The sequence below is a fragment of the Lampris incognitus genome, chromosome 2 (genome assembly GCF_029633865.1).
Source record: "Lampris incognitus isolate fLamInc1 chromosome 2, fLamInc1.hap2, whole genome shotgun sequence".
Taxonomy (NCBI): domain Eukaryota; kingdom Metazoa; phylum Chordata; class Actinopteri; order Lampriformes; family Lampridae; genus Lampris; species Lampris incognitus.
Genome location: NC_079212.1, coordinates 10,517,879 through 10,538,142, shown reverse-complemented (window position 1 = coordinate 10,538,142; position 20,264 = coordinate 10,517,879). Strand labels below are relative to the sequence as shown.

General features: G+C 45.4%; 1 protein-coding gene across 1 annotated transcript in view; it reads right to left on the bottom strand.

Moving 5' to 3' along the window:
* Positions 1-20,264, bottom strand: part of usp11 (ubiquitin specific peptidase 11) — a 61,735-nt gene that overhangs the window by 13,569 nt on the left and 27,902 nt on the right. The window contains exons 3-15 of the mRNA XM_056275191.1: positions 14,242-14,372; positions 13,122-13,239; positions 12,874-13,019; positions 12,607-12,668; positions 10,539-10,638; positions 10,172-10,345; positions 9,693-9,851; positions 9,364-9,588; positions 8,626-8,709; positions 8,365-8,459; positions 7,666-7,872; positions 7,406-7,506; positions 6,641-7,201 (exon numbers count right to left, since the gene is read on the bottom strand). Coding sequence (XP_056131166.1) covers positions 6,641-7,201; positions 7,406-7,506; positions 7,666-7,872; positions 8,365-8,459; positions 8,626-8,709; positions 9,364-9,588; positions 9,693-9,851; positions 10,172-10,345; positions 10,539-10,638; positions 12,607-12,668; positions 12,874-13,019; positions 13,122-13,239; positions 14,242-14,372 — 2,163 coding nt within the window. The remainder of the gene's footprint in view (positions 1-6,640; positions 7,202-7,405; positions 7,507-7,665; positions 7,873-8,364; positions 8,460-8,625; positions 8,710-9,363; positions 9,589-9,692; positions 9,852-10,171; positions 10,346-10,538; positions 10,639-12,606; positions 12,669-12,873; positions 13,020-13,121; positions 13,240-14,241; positions 14,373-20,264) is intronic.

Genomic DNA, 20,264 nt, shown 5'->3' with positions numbered 1-20,264 from the left:
CTCAGCAGGTGTAGCATCAGCGTCGGTTGTAGAAGACGTCTCTTGCTCTGGTAGCTCTTCGATTGGCTTAGATTTTTTAGTAAATCCAAAATTTGCGACTAAGCGCCCTTGTTTTCTTTTTGACATAGCTATCTGTATGCTGACTACAAAATAGAAATGAATAATGGCGATTCAGCACACAGACTGAGTGGGACTAAGAGGTTTTTTTTTCAGAAAGTTTTTTTTTTTCCTGATTGCGCCGCCATGCTTCGATGGTGATGTCAAGAATTGCATGCATGCTGGTATCTTTATTAAAAGTGAATTAGTGATCCTCATGTACGAGTCATCCATCAATAATAGCCAAATTTTACGCAAGAGCAGTGATGATGAGGACACAGAAAAATAGAAATGCATAGCATATTGTCAATATTTTAGAGACACCCCCCCCCAACCTTCACAAATCATGTTTTCAGGGGAGCTCATGTCTTATTAGGGTGCGAACTACAGCTCCCCCGTAGCTCGCATCCTGCTTATACATCGGAGGAGACATGGTGGAGAGGGTGACCAGCTTCCAATTCCTTTGCACACACATCTCTGTGCTTCTATTACTGTACCCCAGTACAGCCTTTGACACAATTGATCACTGTATACCATTACACAGAATAAATTGTAATTTTTTTTGTCTCTTAACTTAGCTCTCTCTTGGCTTGAGTCCTATTTACCCTACTCTTAGGATGTGGTATGAGTCTGTGGTGGGCAGTGCTCTCCTGTTTGCTGTTGTGTGTTGGGGCAGCAGACTGAGGGTAGGGGATGCAAACAGGCTCAATACAATGATCTGCAAGGCCAGTGACGTTGTGGGGGTGGAGCTGGACTCTCTGGCGGTGGTTTCTGAGAGGAGGATGCAGTTGAAATTTGTGCCACCATGAACAATGTCTCCCACCCACTCCATGATGGGCTGGTCGGGCAAAGGAGTACTTTTAGGGATAGACTCATTCTGCCGATATACACTACAGAGCGCAACAGGTCATTCCTGCCTGTGGCCATCATTTTACCCTGTCGGTAGGGCGATCATAATTATTACATAATTGCCTGGTCGCGATTATTTGACATGACCGCGATCATTTTGCATAATCGTTAGAATCGTTTCCATTCATTTGTATAAAAACCAAGATAGACCAAGCTAGACTAGCTTGGTCTAGTCAGAAAGGCACGAACTGAGGAAGCCTCTCGGATGAGAGGCGAAACGTCTTCACGGATATGTACCAAGTCCAGTTGCATTTGATTCAACTCCTTTGGATAATCATGAACGTAGTTGCAAAGCCAAACACCACAGTGCCGCTGTGGGCACATTTTGGTAGTAAGCCAAATGAAAAAGGAGAGCCCAATAATTTGGAGGAGGCGATTTGTGGGATTTGCAGCAAAAAGGTGGCAGTCAAAAGTGCTAATACCACAAACAAAACAAAAAAACCATCTACAGATCCCCACCCACCCACCCAATTCGCTGAACTTGGAAAGACAGCCGCAGTTCCATCCCGACAATTGGCTGTTCCTGAAGCTTTCAGAACAGCCAAAATATAAACGTGACAGTATTTAACATAGCACCGAAAGTAAGGAAATTTGTGTTTGGTAGATTATTTCTTTGTTGTAACAATGCTTCTTGGCAATAAATCTTACATCAGGCACCTGATTGTCAGCACCCGGGGTACCAGAAGCTCAAAACAAGAGTCAATAGCAACAGCAAAATAAGCTGTTTGGCACTGACAGAGAAGATTTGGTAAATTTTTCATGGGTGCAACCCACATACTCAGCTCTGCTGCTCATCCCACAAATGCATGTTCCTTACAAATGTGGCCTCATTTAAAAGGGAAATAATCAGGCTTTCCATGGGTATAAGATTTATTGCCAAGAAGCATTGTTACAACAACGAAATAGTGTACCAAACACAAATTTCCTTACTTTTTGTGCTAAGTATAGATAGCGCATGTTAACAGACAGTGTAACATGGTTTAAAGCCAAAGAAATGCAACCGTTCAATACGGTTGACAAACCGGCATCTAAAGAAATGCTGCTAGTCTGATAAGCAGTATGACTTACCAGGAAAAACATATATCTCCAAAACTGCAATTCCCAATTTATACAACCAAGTGAAGGATGACATTCTCAAGCATTTAAAAAAAATTGACTTTTACTCAGCCACTACAGACACATGGTCAACCTCAAATATGACCCCATACATGAGCTTGATGGCCAAGTTAGCAAGAAAGTACATGTGCATTTGTGCAACAAGTACTGCCTCTAAGATACTGTTCAGTACGGCTCGCAACACTGTGACCCTGGTGAAATGTTGCCTTAAGCCAGATAAGGTCAACATGTTGGTGTTCCTTGCCCGGACTCTAGCTAATCAGTGAGGAGCATGACTGGCTGGGGTTGTGGTTGACAAGGATATGGCCTGTTTTGGCCATAGTACATTGTTTATTTTGATTATTGGTACCTTCCATTTTCAGTTATTTCTTTGTACATTTCAGTAAAAGGCTTTCTATATTTAAGCTGTTATTTATGTCACTTCTGCCCTGTAAAATTTTTGTTTACAAAGTCTAAAAGGCAAACAGAAATTAAATTTTAATTTATACGTTCCAATGTTCAGTGTCAATAAATGGCTCTTCAGGCATCCGGGTAGCGTAGCAGTCTATACCGTTGCCTTCCAACACAGGGATCTCTGGTTCAAATCCTCATGTTATCTCCGGCTTGGTCGGGCATCCCTACAGACACAATTGGCCTTGCCTGCGGTTAGGAAGCTGGATGTGGGTAGCTGCACTAGCACCTCCTCTGGTCGGTCGGGGCGCCTGTTCAGGGGGAGGGGGAACTGGGGAGAATAGCGTGATCCTCCCACGCGTTATGTCCCCCTGGCGAAACTCCTCACTATCAAGTGAAAAGAAGCAGCTGGCGACTCCACATGTTATCGGAAGAGGCATGTGGTAGTCTGCAGCCCTCCCCGGATAAGCAGAGGCGGTGGAGCAGTGACTGGGATGGCTCGGAAGAATGGGGTAATGGGCTGGATACAATTGGGGAGAATAAGGGGGAAAATACAAAGTAAATAAATAAATGGCTCTTCTTCTTCATAAAGTATATGTGTATTATTAAACTATGATTAGGCTTATACTATAATAGTGCCATAAAATGATCAGAAAAAGACAATTAAAACGTTAATCGCAATTATCTGTATGACAATTAAACATCAACTACAATTTCATGATGGTGACAGCCCTACCTGTCGGGTGTTTGTTTGTGCTGTTTGTTTCATGCTGCAGTAATACAGTATAGTATAGATAGGGTGTTATGTGCTTGATCATGGTGCACATATGTTTACATATTTTATTCTTATTTCCATTTCTTATTTTATCTTCTATTTCTATTTATTTCTGCTACTACTACTTTCGGCTGCTCCCGTTAAGGGTCGCCACAGCGGATCATCCATTTCCATTTCTTCCTGTCTTCTGCGCCTTCCTCTGTCACACCAGCCACCTCCATGTCCTCTCTCACCACATCCATAAACCTCCTCTTTGTCCCTTCCTCTTTTCCTCTTCCCTGGCAGCTCCATATTCAGCATCCTTCCCCCAATATACCCAGCATCTCTCCTCCACACATATCCAAGCCATCTCAATCTTGCCTCTCTTGCTTTGTCTCCAAACCATCCAACTTGAGCGGTCCCTCTAATATAATCATTCCTAATCCTGCGTCAGGAAGGGCATCCGGCATAAAATCTTTGCCAAATCAAATATGCGGATCATAAATAAGATTTCTATTTTTCTTATTTCTATTTATTTCTATTTTCTTTTTATTTTGTTAGTTTTTCTTTACTAGCGCGTGAGTGTCTGTAATAGGACCCAATCTCGGGGATGAATAAAGTATTTCTGATTCTGGTTTATCTGAAAAAAATACAGTGTCTACTATAACAATATTACTTTGAAATTCTCTGATGTTAATATACCTCAGGGCTCTGTTCTTGGCCCACTAATTTTCTCTCTTTATGTTTCACCTCGGCCAAATTATACACAGTCATGAAATAAATTTCTATTGTTATGCAGATGATACTCAGCTGTATGTGCCCATCAGGGCTGATGATCATACTCAAATTACTAATTTAGAGGCCTGCCTGGCTGCTGGGAAAAATTGGACGTCACTAAATTTCCTGCTTTCAAACTCGGATAAAACTGAGATGCTGGTCGTTTGCGCTGCTAAACATGGTCACCAATGTGATCAAGTTGTGGAAGTTGGGAGAAAACATAGACGAACAACTTCTCTCTGACTACATGAACGCGTGTGTTGAATCCCAACCCCATGTTGTTGAGTGGAGTTGGGATTCAACACACACGTTCGTGTAGTCAAAGAAGTTGTTTGTCTGTGTTAGTGAAGAGCTGTCTCTGGAGATGTCCAGCAGACAAACATCAGGGTCACTAGCCTTGTAGAGAGAAGAGCCAGCTGGCCCGCTCAGCATCAGACAGTTCAAAGTTTTCAACAGGTGAGCCTTGAGTGTCTCATATTTATCCTGCTGCGGAAGATTTTTGAGGAGGCTCACCACTCTGGTTGCCGTTGAACCCCCGAGGGCCGACACCACATAATAGTATTTTGTGGCATCCACAGTGATTTTCCGCAACGCGAACTGCGCTTCTGTCTGGGCGAACCAAGCCGAGGCTGACGACTCCCAAAACTCCAGCAGTTTGAGAGAAACTGCATTAGTCGTTGGAGTGTGGAAGTTGGGAGAAAACATAGACAAACAACTTCTCTGTTTGACTACACGAATGCGTGTGTCATTTATTTCCTCATATTCCCAACCCCACCCAAAAAACATAGCACTGCATAACCATGGCTACATCCTGAGCCCTTAAAGTGAGCACCTCAACTTCATACAAACAACAAGCTATGGTGAATTATGTCCACAAGTCCACTACAAAGTAACAATAACGCTCAACAACTCTGATTTCACAAAGTGTGGCAGCCAAAGATCCTGGTGTTATGTTTGGGTCCAGCCTTTCCTTTGATAAGCACTTTAAAGAAATCACCAAGACTGCCTTTCTTCACTGACATAACACCTAAAATTGGGTCTTTCCTATCCATGGCTGATACAGAGACTCTAATACATGCATTTGTTTCATCCGGACTTGATCACTGTAATGTTCTGTTTTCAGGTCTGCCACATTCTAGTACTAAAAGTCTTCAGACGGTTCAGAATGCTGCAGCTAGAATCCTAACTAAATCTAGAACATTTGACCATATTACACCAATTCTTGCCTCCCTTCATTGGCTTCCTATCCATGTTAGATCAGACTTCACAAGGTGCTTCTGCTGACTCATAAAATCCTAAATGGGCTTGCCCCATCTTACCTGCCTGATCTCCTTAAACCGTACAGTCCACCTTGAGCTCTCCACTCTCAAAATACAGGGTTCCTGTGTGTACCCATAGTTAAAAAGAAGTCAGCAGGCATCAGGGCCTTTTCCTATCGGGTCCCGTTCTTGTGGAATAACCTGCCTGCTGCCGTCAGACAGAGTCTGTTGAGTCTTTTAAATCGAAACTTAAAACTCACCTTTTTGCATTAACCGACGATTAGTTGCCTTCAATTTGAATACTTCACGACCTGTACTGCATGGTGGGTTGGTTTCTGTCTCAACGGATTTACCAAGCACGGTCCTGCCCACGAGATTATAGAGTATAGATTATTGCAACTTTTCTCTTCTCTCTCACGTCTTTCTCTCTGAATGATGTCTTTATCGTTTTCTCTCTCCTGTGTGTATAATGATTTTTTTCCTGTCTCTTCTCCTGTGTATGTGAATGGTGTGATGTGTCTCCCCTTTAATGCATGTGTAGTCTATCCTCCTGCCAGGTCTACATGGTGATGGTGGTCACGTGGCTCAGGTCCTAGGCTGTTCCAGTGGCATCTGGATGCTGCTTGGCATCCTCCTCATCACATTCTTTATACATCTTATAAATCCATTATAATTCTGTTATCCTCTTTCAGTGTTGTATTCTGTAAATTGTGTTCTATTCTGTATACACAACATCCATTGCATGTGTGTCCATCCTGGGGGAGGGATCCCTCCTCTGCTGCTCTCCCTGTTAAAGGTTGTTTATTTTTAGGGAATTGTTCCTTATCCAATGTGAGGGTCTAAGGACAGGATGTTGTGTTGCTATAAAGCCCTTGAGGCAAATTTGTAACTTGTGATACTGGGCTATACTAATAAAACTGACTTGACCCCAAAATCCAATTCAAGATTCCGCTTGCCTCAACACACTTCATTACACCATGAATCTGAAAACAAAACAGACCTCCAAAAAATATCCCCATATACCCAGAGAAATGCAAAAATATCAAATTTACCGCAGCTAAATTTATGACAAAATAGACTGTTGACAACCTTCATACTGTCAATCAGCTGATCAGACTACTTTACATTAATATATGTAGGTTACTAATGATAGTGTTTCATTTCCTTTGTCGATACTGTTCATGACTTTCAAGCCAATGAAATGTCGCCGAATTTAAACCGACATGGCTGACAGCACTACAGACAGTTGAACATACACGTGTCTGTGTATGTAGAAGTGTCTCTGTACGTATATGTGTGTGTTGCATGTGTTTTTGTGTGCACGTGTGTTTAGACTTACAGCTAAACGAGAAGGTGCTACTGGCTCCACCCATCCCTTTCTCCGTCGTTCCATTGGAGTTGACGGCCTGGATCGTAAACAGACACTTCCTCCTCTTACGGAAGAACCTCCTCTTCGCTGGCTGCTCATTGGCTGACAGGCTAGGTGTGCATGCTTCTTCCTCTTCTGTTGTCTCACAGGGCTGCTGGTGATGTTCTGCCCCTTGGGGCTCTGCTGGTGGTGCTGCACTGGTATTGGCATTTGCATTCCCAAATGTACTCCCAGAGGCGATCGCATCACTGGTGATACTGCTGGCATTAGTAATAGCGTTGGTTTCCCCACTGGCGCCTGCGTTGTGGTTAGCATTAGTGCTGGTGCTGCATAACGAAGGAGGGTTCATCTCATTCCTGAGAAGCTTACTGGTCGCCCCTTCGCCATGCTGCAGTGAGGGCTGGCTATGATTGAGTTCCGGGTTGGGTTTGATGACAGCGGTTCCATCTGGCTGGCTGTCACTCTTTCCGTCACCACAGCACTCTCGTCTCTGGGAGGGGCCGGCTCTCTCTCCATCCTCCTGCTCTTCATCTGGAAGAGAAGAAGGCAGGAATCATCAGAAGAGGGAAGATAAATGGCCGCTTTTGTGTGTTTGCTGTTCCTACTTTATCAGATGGCTTGGATGTGAGGTGCTGTCCACTGTTCTGTATGTCCGGTTTTTAATTCTAACTTCAGTCAGTGCCTCTGTACAAACGAATAACTAAATTTCAAGAAAAACAAATTTAACAAAACTACCATCACTGATCCCATTGATCTGAGACTTGTACACCTCCTCTTCATCATCCTCTTCCTCCTCCTCCACATCCTCAGAGGGGTCAGGAGGTCGTACATAGCGGCTGGACACACACACGCACACATTTCAGTATCCGGGTAGAGTGTCAGGCAGCTTATTAGTGAGTTACAAAGTCATTCTCAAGCTGACGATGGAAACATTATTTCAGATTTGTTTATGTGTGTGTATGTATGTATGAGTCTGTATGTGCGTTGATCCTCACGCCAGTCTCTGGAGGAAGATGCTGTAGAGCGCCTCCCTGTGGCAGTCTCGCCGTGGGACAGCCAGCAGCAGCGGGTGGCCGAACAGGGAGGTGCCGTAGGAGTTACTCCCAGAGCCGTAGTCCTGATAGTGGGAGCGCTCTCGCAAGTAAAGCGCCAACACAACCTCCTCCCCATCCTCCTCCACACAGCTGCTGTTTAACTCATACCTAGACAGAGACCGAGAGAACGAACGGGAGGGACAGAGGGTGAAAAAAAGCAAGACAGAAGACAGGGACAGACCAACAACCAAGAAAAGTATTAACACAACACAGTAAGACAGACACACACACACACAAAATAAGCCAGTTACAAAGACAGGTACGCCAGACAAGCATGCAGACACACAGAAAGGTAGGTAACACACACAGATAGAGGCTAAGTGCTGAGGCAACAACAACACACACACACACACACACACACACACACACACACACACACACACACACACACACACACACACAGTGTGCTTGAGTGCACCTGCATTTCTACTGTTTGCATCTGATGTGTCTTTGTACATGCTCAATAATCCAGGTAAGAAAATCAAAGAAAGTTGAATAGTTCATCTGGATACAACATCTGGATACAATGTTTACTGACAGAAACAGAGAGGAAGCAGGAGGAGTCAAAGAGATAAAAGCCGTTATGTTTTTGTTACGTACACAAAGATGTCGTCTCTGTCCAATATACAGCTCAAAGACTCGTCAGCGTGGTAGATCTTATAGAAACGATGATTAAATACATCAGCCACGACCATCTGAAACACACACACACACACACACACACACACACACACACACACACACACACACACACACACACACAGGATTAGTGTGGTAGATCTTAACAAGCGCTTTGGGTTTCGAAACAGTGATTAAGTACATTAGCTGAAGCCCAACTGAAACATAGACACACACACACACCTGGATGGCTGGTATGCTGGTCATCTCTGACAGAGCGGCGCAGAGGTCTGACACCTTCCCTACTTTAGGCACCACCACTCTATGCTGGAGGCAGAGAACAGAGATATTAAAACTTCATCCGACCCAAATCATTTTATTCTCCCCCCCCCTTTTCTCCCCAACTGTACCTGGCCAATTACTCCACTATCCCGAGCTGTCCCGGTCGCTGCTCCACCCCCTCTGTCGATCTGGGGAGGGCTGCAGACTACCACATGCCTCCTCCGATACATGTAGAGTCGCCTGCCGCTTCTTTTCACCTGACAGTGAGGAGTTTCACCAGGGGGACGTAGCGCGTGGGAGGATCACGCTATTCCCCCCAGTTCCCCCTCCCCCCTGAACAGCCGCCCCCGACTGACCAGAGGAGGCGCTAGTGCAGCGACCAGGTCACAATTGTGTCTGTAGGGACGCCTGACCAAGCCGGGGGCAACAAGGGGATTCGAACTGGCGATCCCTGTGTTGGTAGGCAACGGAATAGACCGCTACGCTACCCGGATGCCCCCAGAACAACCCAAATTTTACTAAAATATCACACTGAAAATAAAAATATACGTACAGGAAATACCTCTAAACCTTATGAAGAGCCTCAAACAACTTTATACACCATCTGGCTCCAGAAACCCCGACAAGCCTCGTCTCCACGGCGACGCAATATCACTCTGTTGTATGTTTAATGTAATTGATATCACATCACGGTGTCACCTGTACAGGCTTTTCGTTGGGATCCAGGGAGACAAAGAAGACCTCCATGACTCTGTCCTTGCTGACAGGAAGAGGAACGCTCAGGTAGCAGAAAGGGTCGAAGGTGACAGAGACTTTGTGGCACTCGGGGCAGACGAGGGTGGACTTGAAGAGACCGTGGAAGATGTCCACAATCACAGAGTCGTTACGACGACGGTGGTTACGCCAGGCCTCCTCAGCCACTTCCTGTTGGGACAGGATGGCGAATGGTAGAAACAAAAGCAACTACACATGATTAGTTAAGCTGTTTTGAACCGGGGTAGGTGTGTGGTGTGTGTTGTCTGTCTGACCTGGTCGGGTCGTCCGTCTCCGTCCCGCAGCTCGACATATTCTTTGTTTTTGATACGGTTCAGATCCTCGTGGAGCCCGTCCAGCAGAAAGGACAGGAGCTCCTGGCTGTCGTGCTGTTGGTAGCCCAGGAACTGGGACGCAAAGTGACCCACCTTTGTCTGGACACACACACGTTTATACAAAAACATCCAGACACACACACACACACACACACACACACACACACACACACACACACACACACACACACACCTATGAATGTGGGCAGGTGGAGGAGGACCTGACACACACATCTGTTTTTTATAGCATGTCATCATTCTGCTGCCATATGCGGGATTTCAGATCCATCAATGTTTCAGCTGAATAGAAAAATGCACACAAGTGTAAAAAGATCACCACTAACTGCATCTAGCTTTATTATTTAAACAGTCCATCCAGCCACACACACACACACACACACATGCACTCACACACAAACCTTGAAGATGCGTGGGACCACCGAGTAGTGTCTCCCGGACCACATTTGTTTGACAACATCAGCGTAAGCCTCGGCGATCTCTCCCTTCATGCCCAGAGGATTGGTGAAGTTCAGCTCATCCAGATAGGCACTCCTCAAGATATACTCGGTGAGCGGCGGGGTGTTACTCAGACACTGAGGACACACACACACACACACACAAACACACACATACATACACAGAGGAAGTTAATGTGAAATATAAACAGGACTATATAAAGGCTTTCTTTCCTTGTTTCTGACAAGCTTGAATTTTGCAGATACAGTATTTTGTGTACAGCGGCGTGTGTGTGTGTGTGTGTGTGTGTGTGTGTGTATAGAAACATACCTGTAGAGCAGAGTTCATGAAGCAGGTATTTCCCAGGTTGGTGAGACCACAGACTCCTGGCTGACCTCGATAAGAGTCCTGATCGTGCTCCGAGTTCCTCCTGACCACAACACACAGATTTACTGAGTACCTTCTGCTGCTCTGGACCGGGCCAGTCTTCTGCTGCTCTGGACCGGGCCAGTCTTCTGCTGCTCTGGACCGGACCAGTCCAGCCTCGTGCTGCAGACTACAGTCTGGTGTAATGTTGCCTAGAGTAGTCTGTTATATCTTTTTTGGACCCCCCCCCCACTTTTTCTCCCCAATTGTATCTGCCCAATTACCCCACTCTTCTGAGCCGTCCCAGTCGCTGCTCCACCCCCTCTGCCGATCCGGGGAGGGCTGCAGACTACCATGTCTCCTCCAATACATGTGGAGTCACCAGCTGCTTCTTTTCACCTGACAGTGAAGAGTTTCGCCAGGGGGACGTAGCGCGTGGGAGGATCATGCTACCCCCCCCCCCCCCGGAACAGGTGCCTCGAACGACCAGAGGAGGCGCTACTGCAGCGACCAGGACACATACCTACATCCAGCTTCCTACCCGCAGACACGGCCAATTGCGTCTGTAGGGACGCCCGGCCAAGCCGGGGGTAACATGGGGATTCGAACCGGCGGTCCCTGTGTTGGTAGGCAACAGAATAGACCTATACGCCACCGAGACGCCCTAGTCTATTGTATCGTTATGTATCAAGAAGAAGAAATATTTACCAGAGAAACACCCAGAAAACACGTGATGACCAGTCAAATGAAACAGTGCTGATATGTTTGGACATGTGTGGAGGAGAGATGCTGGGTATACTGGGAGAAGGATGCTGAATATGGAGCTGCCAGGGAAGAGGAAAAGAGGAAGGCCAAAGAGGAGGTTTATGGGTGTGGTGAGGGAGGACATGCAGGTGGCTGGTGTGACAGAGGAAGATGCAGTGGACAGGAAGAGATGGAAACAGATGATCCGCTCTGGCGACCCCTAACGGGAGCAGCCGAAAGTATTAGCAGTATTAGTAGTAGTAGTAGTGGTGGTAGTAGAATGGTCTTATGTTTCTGTTCAAGTCTAGTCTAGTTTCACTTAATGTTTTGTTTCGTCTCTCATTGTTTAACCAGCTTTGGTTGTATGCCAACCAATTTCTCCAGATCTTGTTCAATTTCCAAATTTGGCCATAGATCAATGACAGTTTGTCCAAACATCACCAAACTTGGTGGGTGTTTTTAATTAAGCTGTTGAAGCTTTTATTTTTTTGCCCTGTGATGGCCCGGCGGCCTGTCCCGGGTCTCTCCCCGCCTGCCAGCCAGTGACTGCTGGGATACCCTCCAGCATCCCCGTGACCCCGATAGCAGGGTAAGCGGTTCGGATAATGGATGGATGGATGTTGAAGCTTTCAGTGTCGGATGGCCTGTGTTGGCTTGAACCTTGGAATCGCTGCTCGTGGCTTTATTTCTAACTGAACTGCTGCTTCATTTATTGTCAAGTTATTTAAATTCTGACAGGCTCAGAATGCAGACAGGTCTACATTTAATTTTATTTTTTTAAATGTAATTTAATATCCAGTAGCAAGGCTGCTTGTTTTGTTTGATAGTATATCCTTCATAGTCCACCGTAGAATTTCCATGCCAGTTTGCCAGTGTCTTCGCTGGACGCGACTGACAACCATTGAGCCGAAAAGGTGTGCGAGGTGTGTGAGGTTTCCTTTCTGCTGACTTTGTTGTAAATGAAATGCAATTGTTGGGTCATTGCGTGTTGTTTTTTATTGTTATTTGAATGTGTTACAGGTCTATTTAACACATCCAGTTTTCTAATTGGCCGGAATTCTGGAGTTTTCCAGACATACTGGTGGTCAAAAAAAAAAAAGTCTAGCGTAAATCCTGTTTGTAGGTAAACACCTTTATGCCACCAGCGTCAGAACGAAAAGTGAAGGAAAGCAGAACCACACACACACACACACACACACACACACACACACACACACACACACACACATTCAGAAACAGAGACAGAGAGAGCGAGACAGGAAGGAAGAGATGAAGCGAGATTTCTTACATGATCTGTGGTTTGGAGCTGGGCCAGGTGCCATCTGCATTCCTCATCTCCATGATCACCGTCTGACAAACACACACACACACACACACACACACACACACACACACACACACACACACACACACACACACACACACACACACACACACACCCACGTCAGAACCGATCTCAGTTTGGTGGGCAGTCATTTAAAGAAGGCGTTTAAGAAACTCTGACAGGAAGTTCTAAGAGGCCACGAGGGGAGAGGGGCGGGGCAAAGGTTCTCACCATGCCGGTGCTGAGGCAGGCATCCAGCAAGCTCATGTGCACATTTCGGAGACGCTCACAGCTGATGTCGGAGCTCTTCATCCACAGACGACACTCTGACCCCGCAGGCACCGAAAAATCAACACGCATCACCTTCTCGATGGTGTCTGAGACACACACACACACACACACACACACACAGAGTGTCAAAAAATGTACACACATCACCTTCTAAACCGTGTTTGTCTGTCTCACACACTCTCTCTTACGTATTTGGTCAGTGCGGCTGAACAGTGCGGAGAGGACGTTGTCCATGTTGCTATGGAGACAGAGGAAGAGTTCCACAGGGTAAACCTCCACCTTCAGAGTGCTGGGTAGGTCTACCACCTTACATGCACGCAGACACACACACACACACACACACACACACACACACACACACACACACACGTGGGTTTTGATAGTGCGGTGGTTTGAGACCTGGTTTGTCTGTATTGGTGTGTGTTTCAGCACACACACACACGGACAAGATGGACAGTACGCATGCTTATCTACCACACTTGGTTTCAACTCTTAACTTCGGCCTTTGTAAAGGGCATTATAAGACATTATTATTAACATCAGCACTGCTATTGCTTCTCCCCATTAATCCTTGTACCAGGAAACGGAACACAGTCACAACAGGAAGTACAGGAAGCGCTTCCGGTGAAGAAATAAATGAAAGCTTCAGTCCCGAATCTCCTGGTTTTAGTGTACCAGTGTGTGTCCTGTGTAGGTGGTGGTGGGGTGAGTGTTGTCTGAGCTCCACTCAGAGTGAAGGAGAGTCAGCAGGGCTGTTGTGTCAGAAACACACAATAAAACCCGGTAGAACCTGAGTTTTACTTATTGATGCAGAACTATCTGTGGGTAAAGGTCTTCTACCAGCTTGTTCTGTCAAATCTGCTGGTTAGACACAACAACTTCACTTCTTCTACAAACCCGACACTACCTGCCTTCTTCTTCCTCATCTGGCTGCTATGATGAAGATGGAAAACCCGATGCACCCTGTCGTTTTTCCTGGTAAAGTCCTACCAGACACCAACCATCCACATCACATCCTGCTCCAGTCTGCAGGATGTGGTGCTCATGGGTTAGATGTCGTCTTAAACACACCAGAGACAGAAAGTGCCAGAAAGGACACGCTTTACCTGCAGATCTGCCTTAAGACTTTAAATAGAAAATTCTTCAGTTCGTTGTAGTTTTTTTTTAAATCTTTTTCTGCAATCTTCTCTCCAGCTATTTCCTTTGTATTTTCTATTCTTGGGACAGAATAAACTATCTCAGAGGTGTACTCTGCGTGTATGCATTTATCCGTGAGTGCGAGTGTGAGTGTGAGTGTGCAGTGTTTACCTTGCGCTCCATGGCAGGTTGACCCTCTACCATGCCATACCAGGTCAGGAGTTTATGCCAGGCCTCTGCAGGCACCAACACATAGTCCTCATTCTCCACCAGACGCTCCTTCAGGTGGAACGAGTCCAGGTCTGAAAACACAGATAACACATTTTCCTCACCACCATCATCATCGCCGTCGTCATACACCACATTAACTCTGGAGGTACTGAACTGTGTTGTTTCTGCAACCAGTGTTAAAACCAGCGGGCAGGAAACTATAACAGCATCGTTTTGTCAGACATCCCTCTAAAACAAAATGTAAGGAAGGCCTACTATTCATTCAGAGACTTGTTTTTGTTTGTTTGATCAAAATGTCTAAAGAAAATGTGTTTACAGCAACAACACCACCGCTGCTCTAGAGGAAATCTAAGACAGCAGAATCGCTTCTCTCCCTCGAAAACACAAAGAAGCAACAGCACTAGTTTTAAATGTATTGCTGTCCAAAGTGCGTAGAATTTCATTAACACACAACTTGTATCACACCTGGAAGTAACGCAGACATATAAGGAACCAAAACCACCCAAGTACCAACCACAACATGACATGACAGAGACCAGCAGAGGCTAGGGTCCACCAGAGATGCTGCCTGAGTTGGTCTGACTGCAGAAACCCACAACATCCATCATTACTTTCATCTCAGCCACTGCACGCACGCACGCACGCACGCACGCACGCACGCACACACACACGCACACACGCACACACACGCACACACACACACACACACACACGCACACAGTGTGGAACCAGAGACCTGTCAGTGTGCAGAGGACTGAATGGGGACAACCTGAGAACAGAGCCAGGACCATTTCTCCTGCATTAACTAGTACTTGGGCAAAACACCACTGTGGCCCCAGGACAGGCTAGGCTAGAATTAGTAATAATAATATTAATAATGGATTACATTTATATAGTGCTTTATCTAGACACCCAAACTGCTTCATGGAGAAAGGGGGAAACTCACCCCAACCACCACCTCTACTACCACCACTACTACTACTACTACTACTACTACTACTACTACTACTACTAGTACTATTTTTGGCTGTTCCCGTTAGGGGTCACCACAGCGGATCATCCGTTTCCATCTCTTCCTGTCCTCCGCATCTTCCTGTCACACCAGCCACCTGCATGTCCTCTCTCACCACATCCATAAACCTCCTCTTTGGCCTTCCTCTTTTCCTCTTTCCTGGCAGCTCCATATCCAGCTTCCTTCTCCCAATATACCCAGCATGTCTCCTCCACACATGTCCAAGCCATCTCCATCTTGCCTCTCTTGCTTTTTCTCCAAACCGTATAACCTGAACGGTCCCTCTGATATACTCGTTCCTAATCCTGTCCTTCTTTGTCACTCCCAGTGTAAATCTTAGCATCTTAAATTCTGCCACCTCCAGCTCCACCTCCTGTCTTTTCATCAGTGCCACTGTCTCCAAACCATATAACATAGCAGCTGGTCTCACAACCATCTTGTAAACCTTCCCTTTAACTCCTGCTGGTACCCTTCTGTCGCATATCACTCTGATACTCTTTCTCCACCCACTCTACCCTGCCTGCACTCTCTTCCACACTCCCCGTTACTTTGGACAGTTGACTCCAAGTATTTAAACTCATATGCCTTCGTCACCTCCACTCCTTGCATCCTCACCATTTCACTGTCCTCCCTCTCATTCATGCATAGGTATTCCGTCTTGCTCCTACTGACTTTCATTCCTCTTCTCTCCAGTGCATACCTCCACCCCTCCACTCTCCTCAACCTGCACCCAACTCTCACTACAGATCAAAATGTCATCCACAGCCTCAACCACCATCAATAACTGATTTCACTACTTTAATGCTTTTAAATACTTTCCAAAATCTCTTGACTTCAAATCCATAGATACCAATAAAGGCGCTACAATTGACTGTCCACCTTAATTAGCTTAACTGATGAGCTAAAAGGGTTTTTTAGGCAGTGATGGATTGAGAGTAGTAGTCGGCAGAAGGCAGCCCATGGGCCATTCTGGCCCCTCAACACAATGATTTTGTCCACCAAAGTAATTTGAAAATTTTCTTCTTATCGGCTACATAAAAACTTTTCTTTTTCATAAATCTACTGTAGATGCAATATATTAAAACAAATATACATCCCATATAAATCCCAATGAACATGACCTCATATTACTGGTTTTTAATCAATACTGTCCGTGTGGAGTGTGGCAAGCAAACTGATATTGTGCCTTGTTTTGTGATATATCTGCATTATCCAAACCGCTTATCCTGCTCCCAGGGTCGCAGGGATGCTGGAGCCTATCCCAGCAGTCATTGGGCGGCAGGCAGGGAGACACCCTGGACAGGCCGCCAGGCCATATCTACTCATATATTTTCGTAATGTGTGTGTGTGTGTGTGGTGTTAAGTGTGTGTGTGTGTGTGTTAGTTAGTGTAGATAGCGGGACCGAAAACTAACGCACTTATGATCCTAATTCTTTTGGAGGTGGTAGGTATTGTCTCAGAGAGTAAGGGAAAAATCCCAGAAAATTATAATTATGCATAATTATGCAAAATATGCATTTTCTAAAAATGGCTAAAAACCACTTTTCTCGGCATTTCAGATGATTCTGAGCATCTTTGATTTTTTCACCTATGTATAAAAAAAATTTTCTGGGACTTAGAAATGTTTTGGCATTATGCAAAATAAATGCATTTTTGCAAAAATGCACTTATGATCCTCATTTTTTTTGGAGGTGGTAGGTATTGTTCCAGAGAGGACCAGAAAAATAGCAGAAAATTAAAATAATTATGCATAATTATGCAAAATATGCATTTTCTAAAAATGGCTAAAAACCACTTTTCTCGGCATTTCAGGTGATTCCGAGCATTTGGGGGGAGGGAGTTGGAGTGGGGGGGGGGTTTAGAGGCAGGGGGAAGGCGGTTAGCTGGCAGGATGAAGAGGAGGGAGATTTAGACGGGTGGATAACCAAACCGCTACATTGTAGCGGGGTTCTTCTAGTTTATATATATACTATGAACTATGCATACACACGGAGCTGAGATGGGGGGGGGGGGGGTTTCTCCCTACAGGCTTCAGTCTCGGTTGGGAAAGCAGCATTCAAATCACTTTTCCTGTCTCCCAAATCACAAAAGAGATGACATTATTTGCTAAAAGCTAGTTTCCTTGCATAAAAGACACACTGGCTAATGAGAGTACGATAGCAGTTACTTCTCTTTCCATGCCCCCTTAAAATTCAAAATTTCGAGGGAGTTCCAGTGTCATGGCGGCGTAAAGAACTCAAGCGCTCCTCGCGTATTGCTAATTAATAACAAATTATTTTACCGGAACGCTCGCGCTTTGCTTAGAAGAGTTTGGTGTATTGTCTAACACTTAATGCCGCATGACCCGTGTAAACAAGCGGCCTCGGCTAACGACAACCACAGAGCAGGATACTGGACTTTTGAGTGTTAGAAAAGCGCTATATAGGTTTAATTTATTATTATTATTATTATACTACACGGCCAGCCACAGACAACGCTACAGAAGCTAATGTAACCGAGGGTTTGTAGATGTCGCCTATACGGTATGAAACTATAAAATAACAAATACGGAGGTTCCACTTTCACACGAGGACCACTTTATTTGGATTCTTCCCCCAACAGAACTCCAGAGCAACAACACAGCGTACAGCACTTCCGCTCTCTCTTCAGCCTTCAAAATAAGAGCTCAAGGCATATACTGTGGCAACAGCTTATAACAGGAACTTAAAATCACTTAACAAGCTAAGTACAGAAAAATAGGTTACATACCTCCCCTCCTACAAAAAGAAACGTCCTCGTTTCAAAACAGTAACACTATAAGTGCAAAAAAACACAGGCTTGTCCAAAACATTATCAACCTGTCCTCCTAAATATACATATATAAAGCAGAAAACACACCCTGAAACCAAAAAAAGTGCATATCAATCTGCGAACCCCAGAAGGAACCCAACACCATAAAACAAAATCTTAACAATAACATTATGCAAGTTATCCCACCGCTGCCACCAATGTGACCGAGGGTTTGTAGATGTCGCCTATACTGTATGAAACTATAAAATAACAAATACGGAGGTTCCACTTTCACACTAGGACCACTTTATTTGGATTCTTCCCCCAACAGAACTCCACAGCAACAACACAGCGTACAGCACTTCCGCTCTCTTCAGCCTTCAAAATAGGAGCTCAAGGCATATACTGTGGCAACAGCTTATAACAGAAACTTAAAATCACTAACAGGCTAAGTCCAGAAAAATAGGTTACACTAATGCTAGCCTGAAAGCTACCGAAGTAATGCTAGCCCTGAAGCCGCAGCGGCTTGTCGTGTGTTATATTAACACAGATTGGCCACGGCAGTAGGGACGCCATTAACGGCTGCTCTATTTGAAAGACGCATACGACTCCCGTGAAGCTCTTCTTCGAGGGTTGACGCTAGATGCGACTGGGTGTTGGCGCGGAAGTAGCCGTGATTGGCTGTTGCGTGAAGCGCGCCGACTTGAAACAAACGATGCGCGCTGAAACGTGTAGCTAGCTAGCTTACAACTGACCGTAACATTGCCAGACCGTACCGTAACGACAGCTAACGTTAACGCTTGCTAACAATGGAAACTGAAAAAGAGTCTAAACCCTGCTCCTAACCATAACCAACACGTCTACTTCCGTGCCTACACCACGTTGGATCCAGCGTCGGAAAGGGCTTCTTCTTCCCCAGTATATCTATTAACCACGCCTCTGTAACTGAGCCTACAGTGCCATCTACTGGCGTACTGTCACAATCCACGCTACGCAGCCAAACGCCACCCCCCCCCCCCAGCCATGATCGTATGCCTGCATCACTACCGAGCTAAGGAACAATTGACCTGTTGGCAAAGTACCGCCGCAGAACGGTGCTTGTCCAATCCTACCTTAGCAACGGTTTCTATGTGAGGGATGTCCGTCAAGCTTTCAAACAGCGAAATGCTGAAACGGTGTGACTATGGGATCTGCAAATCGGATACCAGATATCTGAGAAGTTTGGAGGGAGGTGTCATTTTTTTTCCCTTCCCGAAACCCAGAACGCAAGAAGCGCAATGCCGGCAATAGATTTGGCAGTATAGCAGACCCCATGGCCAGCTTAACCCATCCAACATCAACAACAATACCGGTCTGCTCCAAGCTAAGCTTGCTACTAGCTATTATTGATAGCTAATACAGCTAACGTATTATTACTGTTACTTTACCCACACAATGATTATTACCATTATCAACATATCGACAACGTATTTCTAACAAAATAACATTATTAATGTACCTGATGAACGTAACCAGCTTAGTCTGAGGCCAGAGATACCTAATTTAATGATAGCTAATGATAGCTAGCCCACTAACATAAGTTTGTTATGCTTTGTTAGCATAACTTTGTTATGCTAGTCACAGGTTAGCCAGGTTCCACCTTTCATTTCAGAGCATAAAGACCCGCAGGGAGGGTCTGGGACGGTCTCTGGCCAGTCTGACCTCCCCATATCCGGCCTATTTTAAACGTTTCTCCCCCTCTGTGAGCTCCAGGTGGCGACCGGCCGTTCGGAAGTCATCACGCCCAGTGGAGGCATCTCGTTTGCCTTATTTTCTTGAAAATACCGGTTCTGGTCCGAAGGTTAAAATGTTTTTTTTAAATCATGGGGCGGTTCCCCCAGCCCCGGGGCATGTCCCTGGCTGCCCTGCGACCCCCGGGAGCCCACACAGAACCCCCGAAAAAGCCTGGATAAAAGAACGCCATGGGAAACCTTGGCCAAAATCAACACTATAATACGGTGATGTTTGTAATGTTTCTTATTATAAATGAAGACACTTGGGTTCAACAATTACAACTATTTATTATAGTACTGTGACAACTCAGCTAACGTGTGTCAAGCATCGAGTGGCGTCTTCTTCTGCCGGAATCCTACAGACTACTAAGTTTGTGGCTACTGCCCTCAGGTGGTAAGTATTGGTATAA